Genomic DNA, 13,741 nt, shown 5'->3' with positions numbered 1-13,741 from the left:
CTTGAATTTCGGGTTCATTAGCCTATTATTCGTAATGAACAACACAGCAACAAAACTACAAGGACACACTCCCTTAAATAGGCGCTTTTACATTTCGCTTTGAAACCAAATCTTCGATCATCTTGTCTGTCAGCTGTTTGCCCGTTCGGCTCGTGCTGTATTGAGCAGACACGTTCAGTTTTTAATTGTTGTGTCTGTTCTCTAACTGAACTAAATTATTTTATTACTATAAAAATGAAAACGACGGTGCCGCGGTGGGCAAGTGATGTTAACAGTGTTTTGCCTAATCTTTATTAAAGAGAATATAATCACTTCATCTGATGTTTAAAGTGAATAAAATAGCCTTAAAGGCTTACTGGAGTTTCACAACTGCTGTCTGAAGAGCTTTGTTCTCTCCCCAAACTTGTGGTAGTTTTTTACGGTCTATGGGAAACGCTAGGTTAGTTGAGGTGCGCGGTGGATCAAACCACTGTGGGTGTGGGGTAAGGGGGGGGGGGGGACTCAAAATGTTTCTAAACTTAAAATGCATTTTTTTGTCCCGTTTGCGTTTGTATTGTTTTACTACATACACATTTATTTTAAGTATATATTGTTATATTATTTACAATACGCAGCATGGTTTTTAGGGGGGGACAGCCCTCAGATTGGGGGGGTCCGGTCCCCCCCGTCCCCCCCGCGATTTACGCCCCTGTTCTGATCAGCGTGTGGTGTTTCGAAGTTCGAACGCTTCGAAACAGCGAATCATTTTGTGACGCAATTGATTCAATTGATTCGAAGCTTAGAAAAGCTTCGTTTCTCCCTTCACTACAGTTGAGGGCGCTCGAGCAACCGAAACAACGACACCCGAGTCTAGGAGAAGAAGAGAAGTGAGCGAGGGAGAAGTGGAACACAGCCGTTCATTCTGCTTTAATTCAGCTGTTTTTCATACTGTGAGTACATTCAGTTTATTATTCATTAGGAGAAAACTAAATCTAAACGAGTCGGTTCATTTAGTGAATCACTCCGAAATTAACCGAGTGAAATACATTACGCTCGTGAAACGTAAACTCGTTACTGGCTGGTTTTTAACATTACAATTCGTTAAGATTTTGACTTGTGTTTCCATTTTATGTAATTAACAAATTAAACCTGCTAAAATGAATGCATGTAAATTATATATAATGTAAACAGGGCTCGTTTAAAGGGGTGAGGGCATCCCCTTGTCTAAAAAATCCAGTAGCCCCTAATCCCAGGGGGTGGAGTTGGATCGAGATCCGTGGGGCGGGGCTAGAACCAGAACTCCTCCCACTGCATTTTGATTGGTCGACAGATGTCAAAGTTATTATTTTGACGGAAAAACAAACTTAATAATTTTAATAACGTTTAAAATGATTAGTTACAAACACTGTAGTTTGTACATTGTGGGCAATAACCAAGTATTTTATTACAACCCAGATAAAAAATGTTGGTTCCCAGACCGTTAGTTTCTGGTTCCCAGAACAGACATCCTAACATTCTCTATTGGTTAGCCAGGAACGTTTTCTTTACATAAATAGAATGTTCCCTGTTGGTTTGGAGAACGTTCCCCTAACCTCTTTACTCCGATATCATTTACCCTGCTGTACGTTAGTAATCGTCCAGCAATGCCCGCGTCCCATATGGTATAAGCGGCATGGAAAACGGATGAATGGACGTCAATAATCAGTAGTCTACTACAAACCATGTCTTGTTTTGAACTTATTTAATCAATAGAAATAATTAAAGCACATAAACCTTCATATGGAGGATTAAATAAGATTGAATTATGCATTTATATGTATATTTCGTAACTTGTATCACTGACACTGTACCACAGCCAGGTTTTACGGTTAGGGTAGACTGGGGGAAAACGCCCCCCTTAAGGAAAATGTGAAATTACAGTGAAACAAAACATAAATGTGACTAGAATTGCCATCTCGGTTTTGAGTGACTATGGCAGGAGTTATTCACCAAATATTACAATTACTCAGCCTTCATAATTAATTTGTATTTTGACTGAAAATATTTTTGTACAAAGGGGGCGTTTTGCCCCAGCGGTGGGGTAAAACGCACCCCCAAGGTGGGGTAAAATGCCCCCTTTCTTACCAACCAGTTTGCCTCATATATCAACAGCAAAATGAACAGACTAATTTTTAATCTCTAAAAGTAAAAGGCAAGTAATGTATCAAAATGTATAGGCCTATATATATTAATATTTATTTGAGGAATGTCCAACATATCCAAATTTTTAACATTTAAATTTATACATATAACTAAGTCAGGCAAACAAATATGTTGTAATAAATAAATATTAAACTTATAAATTTGTATATTTATGTAGTGAAATATATTCAATAAATGCATTAAAAACCACTATGTTTTATCATTGGGTCACCTAACCACCTTCCATCAGTGAGCTAACAGTGCTATCAAGCTAGCCTAATGCTCACTTGAGGTAATTTTGTATTTATTTTGTTCAAATATTTTGATTTTACCACCTAGTTATACTGCATTAAGTGTAAAACAAAGGATTTGATAGACAGAAATATGTTATTATAGTAATTATGATAGAGAGAAACTATGCCCTCTGGGGGGCGTTTTACCCCACAAGCTATGACTTTTTTTTTTTATTATTAATTTTTAAAATATAATTATATTCCTTATAAATAACATATCCTCTCAAACTACAGATTGTTGCAGATCGCCTTTCTTCGGTAGAAGAGTAATCACAGCGCTCCTACAACTCAGATACTGAAAATATCCTTAGACCTTTTAAATGTTCTTCCACTTTGCTCCCTCGTTTTGGCAGTTTGTTGTTATATAGGGTTAGATTTGTAAAATGCTTAAAGGGATAGGTTACCCAAAAATGAAAATTAGCCCATAGTTTACTCACCCTCAAGTCATCCTAGGTGTATATGACATTCTTCTTTCAGACAAATAAAATCGGAGTTATATTACAAAAGTCAAGGCTAATCCAAGCATTAGAATTTGATTCATAGTTGCTCTGTTTTTGAAGTCCATAAAAAGTGCATCTGTCTGTCAAATAACGTGCTCCACGCGGCTCCGGGGTGTTAATAAAGGCCTTCTGAAGCGAATCGACGCGTTTGTGTAAGAAAAATATTCATATTAAAAATTTGATCAAGTAAACTTTCGACCGACGGCCTTCCGTGGAAAAGTGTTGAATGTTGAAAGTGAAACTCAAGATGCGTACGTGACGTCATGACGAGTGTACCTGGGCACGTTAGTCTTTCGATCGGCAGGGGAACTTCCAATAATTTTTCGATAAATTGAACAGGGAAGGTGGTTGGTCGAAAGTTTACTTGATAAAGTTTTAAATATGGTTATTTTTCTTACACAAATGCATCGATTCGCTTCAGAAGGCCTTTATTAAGACCCCAGAGCCGCGTGGAGCATGTTATTTGATGGGCAGATGCACTTTTTATGGAATTTAAAAAACAGAGCAACTATTAAACCACTTCTAATGCTTGGATTAGCCTGGACTTTTGTAATATAACTCAGATTTTATTCGTCTGAAAGAAGAATGTCATATACACCTAGGATGACTTGAGGGCAAGTAAATTATGGGCTAATTTTCGTTTTTTGGGTAAACTATCCCTTTAAGGTGCCCTCGACTGTTTTTATTTCTCTCCATGGTCGTGTGTCTGTAATGAGTGTGTTGCAGGTCTGTTTTATTGGTTGTTGTGTCCCCACAGAATCATTTTGTGGGGATTTGCACACCTGTATTGACTCTACAATATTTTTCTACAATATTCACTCATCATGACAGTAAAATAGTTTTCTAGTCAATCTACTGCAGTATTTCCTCTCTTAATCTGTTGATTTTTCGTTACACGTCCGGTGTGAAAGGTCCTTTAGAGGTCTGCATTCCCACGGGACCTGATCAGTTTTCTTTTGCAGTGCAGCAGTACATTTCCAAATCAAAGACAATAGCGGTCGGTAACTCTGGTGTATTTTGGACAGGAACGAGCAGTCTGACAATAGCCAGAAAATACCGTCATATAACCATGAAACCGGTATAATTTAGAATACAGTGATATACATTTTTGGTCATACTGCCCAGCACTACCTCCCATCCAATAAATTGCAATAATCTTTGTGCTTTGTTACTATTGATATCAAACAAAGTCTCAGATTTAAAATTACGTCCATTTTAATACAAAACTATGGAAAGACGTCAGTAAAAAAGTTAAGTCACATTTACCTCAGAAAAGTGTAGCCTGGTCCTACCAGACTCTTGCACATTTCATTTGTACAGAGAGTCTGGCCACTCTCCCATGACAAGCGTTAACTTCCGTACTCTGATGAAGTTTACAACTATTGGATCTGCCCAGAGCCACTGTGGATCTGCCATAACCAATCGCTAACGTTTGGTCGTGATGTATGTCATCTCAAACTAGCGCACAATATCAATGTCATTGTTCCCAGCCACTCCCTCTGTTTGCTGATTAGACTGGTTAAAATTTGCCCGGAGAAAACCAGAGAATATACCGCAATCCCAACGGAGTACTGAAAGAAAGTGAAAATTGAGCGGAGGTACGTTGGAGGGTGGAGTTGAAGAGGTGGTCTCGGTACACTTTCAAACGAACTCTGGAGCGGTTTGTTTGTGGTGAGAACGGGATCCGACCTCGAACAGACCCAACTGCAAAAAGTACTGATCATTTTTGGACTAAACCAGCTGCCGTAGTCAGCTGCACTGTGCATTATGAGAAAAGAGAGGGCATGACATTACCTGAGCATGTCAGAGTTAAGAAGAATTAATGCATGCCTCCGCTTGAAGTGACGACCGATGCACGCTCGCCTTTTGCAGTGCATTAGAATGTTGTTTTCAAGCCGCATCCGCGCTTCATTATAGAAATGTATTGTTTGCATATTGTGGTGTATACAAACAATAGATTATGGCCAGGGACAAAACCAGCCCGTGCAGTTGTTTCTCCATAGTTGTGTTGTCTCCATGTTGTTTGCTGGCTTTTCCTCTTCTGTTGGAATTTTCCTGCACGTAAATCCGTAAACACGTAAAAGCAGTTTAGGAAATACGCCATGGCCAATGAGTGATGTGGATGTTGTCATGTGACCAAATGAACCGAACTAGAGATGTGAAAGGCAAATCTGCTGGACCAAGAATTTCTAGCAATGTGGTCTGTGAAGTTTAACTGATCATCGATCACAACTCCAAGGTTCCTGGCTGTGCTGGGTGGAGTTATGGTTGATAAATCTAGCTGAGAAGTTGTGATGAAGTGTTGGTTTGGTTGAGACCACAAGCAGTTCTGTCTTTGCAAAGTTGAGTTGAAGGTGGTGGTCCTTCATCCAGCAAGAAATGTATGTCAGGCAGGCTTAGACGCAAGCAGCTACCGTTGGATCCTCTGGCTGGAATGAGAGGTTGAGTTGAGTGTCATCATAGTAGTGATAGGAAAAATCATATTTTGGATCCTAGTGATGACATGTAGTTGGAGTGTTGTGATCGAGAAGTGGTCCAAGCACTTAGCCCTGAGGCACTCCAGTAGCTAGAGGTTGCAACTTAAGCCGCGTTTCAACCGAAATTACCCGGAACAATTTGTACCAGGAACTTTTTTTACAGGAACTTTTTTTCCCCCAGACCTGCTGCTGTCTGCGTTTCCACTGCGGTCTAAAGTACCGAGAAGATTAGGCAAATTAGTCTGGTGATGTAGGACTGCGCGCGGCGCAACTGCTCCTCCCAGTCACCGACGGACAGTAATAATTTCTGTGCAACACTGTCTGCAACAATAACAAGTATGGAGGAGATGCAAGCAGCGCTGCTTTTGCTAGTTATGTATTGGTTTACTAAAGAGGTAATTAACAAAGCGGCGGAAAAGAGACGAGCACTGATACTAAAGTGTATTCTGAAAGCTCGTAAAGCTAGATTTAAAATAAGACAACATATGTTATTATCAGCTATTACGGACATTGATCGTGAGATGGCTGAGACGAACGCACGCCATCGGACAGAAAGAGCAAGACTGATATTAGCTGAACGCAGAACGAACCTGCAAGAGCTCAACCAATCAGCATGTTCAGCGCACAAGTCCCACCACCGAAAGTTCCCGAACTTTGAAAAAGTACTACCCCGGGAGCAGGGCCGTTCGGAGGGGGAAATGTTTACCCAGAACTTCATTTAGACCCTGGTTCCTGCGGTCGAAACACGCCGAGTACCACCCCAAAGTTCCTAGTTCCTGGGGAAAGTTCCCGCGGTGGAAACGCGGCTTTAGACACCTCACCCCTCGACAACTCCTTAAAGGGCCTGAGAAGCAAGACTGGAGTGTGGTTCCTGAGATGCCTCATGAGGGTTGACAGGAGGTTTGTGTTGTTAACTTTGTTAAAAGCAGCAGACATGTACAGCAAGACGAGTACTGATTGTCTCTAATCGACTATTTTAGTAAACATTTGCACCTGGAAAATTAAGTGTGATTGTAAGTGTGATGATCATCTGCTAAATGAGCAACAGCGACCACAATTCACACCTTCAGTCAGTGAAGCCGCTCCCACAGCCGTTCATGAGAGTTGGAGGAGGAATTACTCCAGGAGAAACTACAGAAATACTATTGTAAAGATGGAGTTTGAGGAAGAAACCTGCAGAATAAAAGATGAAGAGACAGAGGCACAAATAGGTTGGTTTTTTTCCTTCATTCTCTTTAATTACGAACATTAAGATGAAAACTGACATATAACAATGCATCTAAAACTAGATCTTAGTAGACTCAATAGTAAACTAGATTTTTTTGGTAAATTAGGAATTAACTTTATTTCTTTTTGTCCTTTTTTATTGAATTAAATGTTCATTTCAGACCTGATGGAAGGGGATGAAGAGAAACACCATCATTTCACAAACGAAGATAGAAAACTGACATATAAAAATGAAGATGAAGATCTGTTTGAAAAACCTCATCAATTTAAAGATGAAGATGGAGAATTTCACACAAGAACAAGCTGGAGAATCTGGAGTCGAAGGATCTTTCACCTGCTCTGAGTGTGGAAAAAGTTTCATATTTAAATCACTCCTTAACAGACACATGATGATTCACACTGGAGAAAAACCATTCACATGTTCTCAGTGTGGAAAGGGTTACGGACAAGAAGCACATCTTAAGATACACAGGACATCTCACAGTTGAGAAAGGCCTTATACATGCACTCAGTGTGGAAAGAGTTTCATTCAGAAGGCACACTTTAATGCGCACATGAGAGTTCACACTGGAGAAAAACCGTTCACATGCTCTGAGTGTGGAAAGAGTTGCAGAATCAAATCTAACCTTATGAGACACATGACATCTCACACTGGAGAAAAGCTTTATAAATGCTTCATAAGTGTTGAAAGACTCTGAACAGGAAGGACCACTTTAATGAGCACATGAGAGTTCATGCTGAAGAAAAACTGTACACATGCTCTCAGTGTGGAAAATGTGCTCTCAATGATGATATGCACTTTCAATCTGGAGTGAAGTCATTAAGTTGTGATCAGTGTGATAAATCATTTATTTTGGCATCTAGCTTGAGAACACACAATAAATCATATCATAGTGTCGCATATTGTGGCCAAAAAATGATCTTCAGCACAGTGTGCAGTGCAGGCTGCAATATTAATATGACATGTTTTGCCTCTTAGAAATGCTCATTAAGTATCTGGAGTTGACAGCAGTAGTAGCTTGAGTTAGGATGATGCAGATGTTAATTTATGTTCATTAACAAAAACTGTAACATCTGTAAAAAATCCAATAAAAAACTTATTTTTTATATGGTAAAATTTTAATATTCTGACTGTTTTATTCAAGTTAACCATTGGTCTTCCATTTAGATCAGGGATGGGCAACTTCGATAGAGACGAGGGCCAACATTTTTCTTCTTCATACCAAAAGGCCAGATTACTAATCCACACTCACATCTTTTACACCATTTTACTCAATTTACTTTTTATTAATGGAAATCAATGTATAATTATGTAAAATGTACAATATTATGTATAATATTTTTGTTTTTAAAGATTTTATTAACTATGAAACGTGTTCAGTTTTGCTAATACAAATGGGAAACCCCAACAAGCAAATGTAAACCTCTCAATTGCATTGTCTACAAATTTGCAACAAACAAATCTGCAATGTCCTATTATGGATTATCATTCTCAACCTCAGAGAACTGTTAAAAAGTGCTTATGGTCCGTAAAAATGGTCCATCATCCACATATTGCTATGATTAAAAATACTATTTTTAAAAAATGTACAAAAACTTAATGAAGTGTGTACAATACATGTATGTCATGCATTTGACAAAAGGGTTTTGTTGCTATGCTTTTCACCTTTGAAATCTAAGACGAGTGTAACTGTCTATCTTTCCTAAGGAATCTGTCTATCAGGTCTATCCTTCTTCTCATTAGCAACTTTTGTTTTGTTTTCCACTGTAGGGCTGATAACGGCCGCTCTTGGGAATGTAATACAAATGAGTCAGTCGTTGCCTTGATAACCGCATATCTGCGCTATTTTCCGGGCTATTGCCAGACTGCTCGTTCCTGTCCAAAGTACACCAGAGTTACCGACCGCTACCGTCTTTGATTTGGAAATGTACTGCCGCGCTGCAAAAGAAAGCTGATCAGGTCCTGTGGGAATGCAGACCTCTAAAGGACCTTTCACAACGGACGTGTAACGAAAAAACGAATATTTCATGTGCAAATAGTTCGCTTCAAAACCATTCACATCAGCCGTGACACAAATTTGCGACGTCTGTGACGTTTCAGAGCTCCATCATTCCAAAACATTTGCGGCGACAACTGAGAAAACATGGACACTTCGTCATCCAGTGCAGACGAGCTTGTCATTTTCTTTAAAAGACAGAAAAGAAGGTTTTTGGTGCACCCAGTCTTAAAGGTCCCATGGCATGGCGTTTTTGTATTATTTTATAATGTTTCCTGAGGTGTACTTATATTGTTAGTATGATTTTTACATCATAAAATGTCATAATTTAGAAATAAAAGGCAATTTTTCTATACTGCTGTTTGCCCTGTGGCTGAATGCCCTGTTTCAAGAGGCGTGTCTGCTGTGAGACTTCAGTAAAAACGCCCACTGTTGTGATTGGCTGACATCTTTGCATTTGAAATGAGCGGAGGGGGCGTGGTTTAACGAGGTCTACGACGCACGACTTGCTGCCAGAGAGACGGATGGACCTGAGTTCACTTCACATCAGTTCAACAAGTTCAGCAAGTCTCAGTTCAGTGAACTGTTGTAGTTACTAGAATATACTTCAGGTTATTAGTTTATTTCTAGTCGGAGGGGCTGTCACTCATGTCAGAAAGTGAGTAACTTTAGTAAACTATGGATCAGCGCTGACTCGAGATGCGAACCGTTTAGAACGATTCAGTCTGATTATTGTGTTTGTATCTGAGAGTTCTGAATAAACACGAGTCCCAGTCACGCCGAGTCCGTCTTCATCATTATTCTACCAACTTTGTAAAACATGCAATGTACCATTACAGCTGTCGAGATGAACGAGTTAGTAAGTGTTGATTATAGCATTATTTTTAGATATGTTCAAATCATATGAAAAGTGTCAGTGACGCGCATTGAGTACACAGCGCAAACAAAGACACAACAGCAGTAATCGAATGTAATCCAGTTTATTGTGGGGATAGCTGGCTAGCCTAGCCGGATACCCTCACGCTTACCCCCCTTCTGCTTAATCTCACGCCGCGTTTGGTGCCTCCGCTGTGGGCCAGATGCAGTACTGGGGGTCGGTGATGTTGAAGGCCGACCGGTCAGTGCAGCCCGAGCTTCGCCGTGCGTGAGGTTAATCTCTAAAGAGATGTGAGTCTGCCGATGTTGAGCAGAAACTCATGACTGTATGCACATTGTAGAACAGATAGACGCGACGAGGACGTACAAAAACACTGACTCACAAGATAGAAAACACGAAAACACCGTTCTGTCTGGAGAGAGAGAAGCCGCAGTTTGTGCACGAATAATAAATAATTAGCTACACATAAGAAATCACTGATCACAGATCAGAAGGAACTGAAAAAAGACTTCTGTTTTCATTTGTACATCCAAACACTGAGAAACTGCCAGCATTCACTCGTTCACAAGCCATGATCTCTCGAGCGCTTGCATGGGCGTGCCAGATTCTCTGGATGGAGGAAAGCGAGGTAACCGTTCCTGTGTGGACGTTAAAACAGGAGACTTCAGGATTGACTAGTCTGGCCTGTCATTTTCTCAAAGGCAGAGAAAGACAGCCAGAACTCGGTTTTACACCGATCAACATTTCTATCCACTTGGGGACAATATTCAGGCTAGGGGAACTCATATTAATGTTGAAATACCTCATGAAATGAAAATTTCATGCCATGGGACCTTTAAAAGAACAGAGAGTCTGAAGGGGAGAATGCTGATCTTGCACAGGAGGTAAAACTTTATCATGGCCGGTTCCGCTCTTACTTTCGAATGTCCGTTAGACAATTTGAGGAGCTCCTCTAGAGACAGTAGAGCCGCATCTGATGACGCAAACCACAAACTTCAGGGAACCAATTGATCCGGAGCAGCTGTTTTTCCAGTTGAGTCACAATGTAAACATTTAAGTGCCACAGTCGTACTGACGGAAGCACATTCACTTTCCGTAGTCGCGGACACAATTAGGTTTAGAGAGAACGAGTTTTAACTCAAAAGGTTTGCGCGTAGGGCACCAAGTCCTTGGGTGCAAGTGCAGTCCCCTGGCGGGACTGGCTGTAATCTCATGAGAAATGCGGTACCTGGCAAAGGTTAATGTGGATTGAATAGCTAATGACATCAACTGGACATTTCATCACCTTTGTTTCCTTGTATGTGATTGGTTTAAGCCTGTTCTGTCGCTGCTAGAGTTTAAAAAAAAAATCAACATTGAAAGGAAAAAAATCAACATTGTTTTTTCGCTGCACACATTCGCATTCGGGGTGGAAGCAGTCATTACACAAACAGCTGATCAAAAAATAAAACCATCACGCAAATTATTCACGCGTCAAAATTGCGTCCAGTGTGAAAGAACCTTAATGCTGCCTTCACGACACGTGCAATTGGAATTATTGTAAATACAAGTTTCCTAGGAAAAAATTGCACATGAGCCCCCTCTGATGTCAGGTTTACCACTGGGAAGTTTGGAAATAATTTTGATACCCAAATTCTTGAGATGGGCATGCCGTAAACTTTAAACATAGAACCACTGCTGTGACAGGTATGATTTATTAGCCCCAAACTGTCTGCAGGGTACTAGAGCACACAGGGCCTGGGTTATACACTTTCAAAAATGTATTTATAACCAAAAAAGCTCAGACAACATATACTTACATGTTTATCCCTTTTAGCAGTGGTTTATGTAACTTCAAAGGGTTTCCTGTAAAATGACACCAAAATTGTGTATTTAGAGACTACTGTATGTGGGTATGTGAAGCTTTTCAATTTGGGTTGGCCAAATCCAGGTGGAAATCCCCCCAAAAATTGTCCCAGAGCTTAAGTGGTTAATATTGTTAAAAACTATTTTTGATTTCAAGATTCAAGATTGCCATTCTTTTGAAATACAATATAGTCACAATCTATTCTATTTTAGTTCTAGTTGAGCTTATTTCTGTCAATAGCATTATGTATGCTTGAGGATTTAAATGTGTGTGCATTTGTTATTAATAGTTTTTAATAGTTTTTTATCTATTTTTTGTTTGTTGTTTACTATATTGTCTTCTGCTTTCTCAACAACAACAAAAAATCATGAAATTGTTTCTAAACGGCTATTTGAGCAAAACTTTTGCACCTGGATAATTGAGAGTGATTGTAAGTGTGATGATCATCTGCAAAATGAACAACAGCGACCACAGCCATTCCAGAGAATTTAAATGCTGGGAATATTCCCATCTTCCCACAGGAGAAGAAGAAGAAAGAGCAAGCATTACTCCAGGAGAAACTACAGACATACTATTGTAAAGATGGAGTTTGAGGAAGAACCCTGCAGAATAAAAGATGAAGAGACAGAGGAACAAATAGGTTGGTGTTTTCCTTCATTCTCTTTAATGAGGAACATTAAGATGAACCCTGACATAGATCAATACATATGAAGTAGACTACTAGTAGACTCAATAGTAAGCTGGATTTTGCTAATTTGGGGCTCCCTGGTTTTGTTTCTAATTTCTCTTTTCTATTGAACCATGGAAATTTAATTTTGTTTTTAGATGAGGTGGAAGTGAATGAAGACAAACTGAATCTCATAAATGAAGATGGAACCATCATTACACATACAGAAAAGAATTTCACACAGAAACAAGCTGGAAAAACTGGATTCGAAGGATATTTTGCGTGCTCTGAGTGTGGAAGGAGTTACACACAGAAAGGACACCTTAACAGACACATGAGAGTGCACACTGGAGAAAAACCATTCACGTGCTCTGAATGTGGAAAGAGTTTTATACGTAAAGGAAACCTAAATGTGCACATGAGAGTTCACACTGGAGAAAAACCGTTCACATGTACTCAGTGTGGAAAGAGTTTCACATCCAAAAAAGTTCTCGATGATCATCTGCGCTGTCACTCTGGAGTGAGATCATTCAGCTGTGATCAGTGTGAGAAAACATTTGTTCTGGAATCAAACTTTAGAAGACACCTTAAACTTCATACTGGTGTGAAGCCTCACTTCTGTTCTTTTTGTGGAAAGAGTTTTTCACTACCGCAAAATTTAAAAGAGCATGAGCGTGTTCATACTGGTGTGAGACCTCATGTGTGCTCTGAATGTGGGAAGACCTTCATTACATTAAGCGACTTAAAAAAACACCAGAGAGTTCACACTGGAGAGAAACCGCACAAGTGCTCACATTGTGGAAAGAGTTTCGCTCTGTCAGGAAACCTGAAAACACATGAAAGAGTTCACACTGGAGAGAAGCCATACAAGTGCTCACACTGTGGAAGGAGTTTCTCTTTTTTATCATCCTTAGCCGATCATGAAAGAGTTCATACTGGAGAGAAACCATACAAGTGTTCACACTGTGGAAAGAGATTCACCCAATCATCTAATCTAAAGACTCATGAGAAAAAGCATACTTGAAGGTGTCCAAGTGAGCACAAATAGAGGTGAATTGTTTTTTTGCCTTGATTGTCCCTCGTCTTTTGAAGCAGAGTCTGTGTCTCATCATGAGAATAATTCAGTATGTTTCTAAATAAAGTGAACATTTACAATTCCACAGATTTGACTGCATTTGTTGTCATTCTCAGTCATTTCAAGGTTTCATGGATGAAGAATCGGCTCTAGGGTTGCCAACTTCTGAATAAGGGACACTCAAAATATTTGTGAACCTGGATCACGAAACCAGTCATAAGTTGCACGGGTATATTTTGTGGCAATAGCCAACAATACATTGTAAGGGGCAAAAATATAGATTTTTCTTTTATGCCAAAAATCATTAGGATATTTAGGATATAAAGAATAATGTCCCATGAAGATATTTTGTAAATGTCCTACCGTAAATGTATCAAAATGTATTATTAGTAGTAATATGCATGGCTAAGGACTTCATTTGGACAACTTTAAAGGCGATTTAAGACTTTTTTGCACCCTCAAATTCCAGATTTTCAAATAGTTGTATCTCAGCCAAATAGTGTCCTATCCTAACAAACCATAAATCAATGGAAAGCTTATTTATTCAGAAACAAATTGTGGTCCAGGATCATATTTGTCCTGTACCACATAGTTTATATAATTTCAGTATCTGCAGTTACGA

The 13,741-nt window shown here is 39.5% G+C and overlaps 1 protein-coding gene across 1 annotated transcript; it reads left to right on the top strand.

The window, feature by feature from the left end:
- Positions 1-847: 847 nt before the first annotated feature.
- Positions 848-13,217, top strand: LOC307136846 (uncharacterized protein). The gene is made up of 3 exons (XM_079834166.1): positions 848-929; positions 11,899-12,017; positions 12,203-13,217. Exons 2-3 carry the CDS (start codon positions 11,960-11,962, stop codon positions 13,066-13,068), a joined length of 924 nt encoding a protein of 307 aa, XP_079690292.1. The 5' UTR covers positions 848-929; positions 11,899-11,959; the 3' UTR covers positions 13,069-13,217.
- Positions 13,218-13,741: the final 524 nt, after the last annotated feature.

This window comes from Gobio gobio, assembly GCF_949357685.1.
Source record: "Gobio gobio genome assembly, chromosome: 14".
NCBI lineage: Eukaryota > Metazoa > Chordata > Actinopteri > Cypriniformes > Gobionidae > Gobio > Gobio gobio.
Note: the sequence above shows the minus strand (reverse complement) of the source record. Positions and strands in the feature narration are given on the sequence as shown.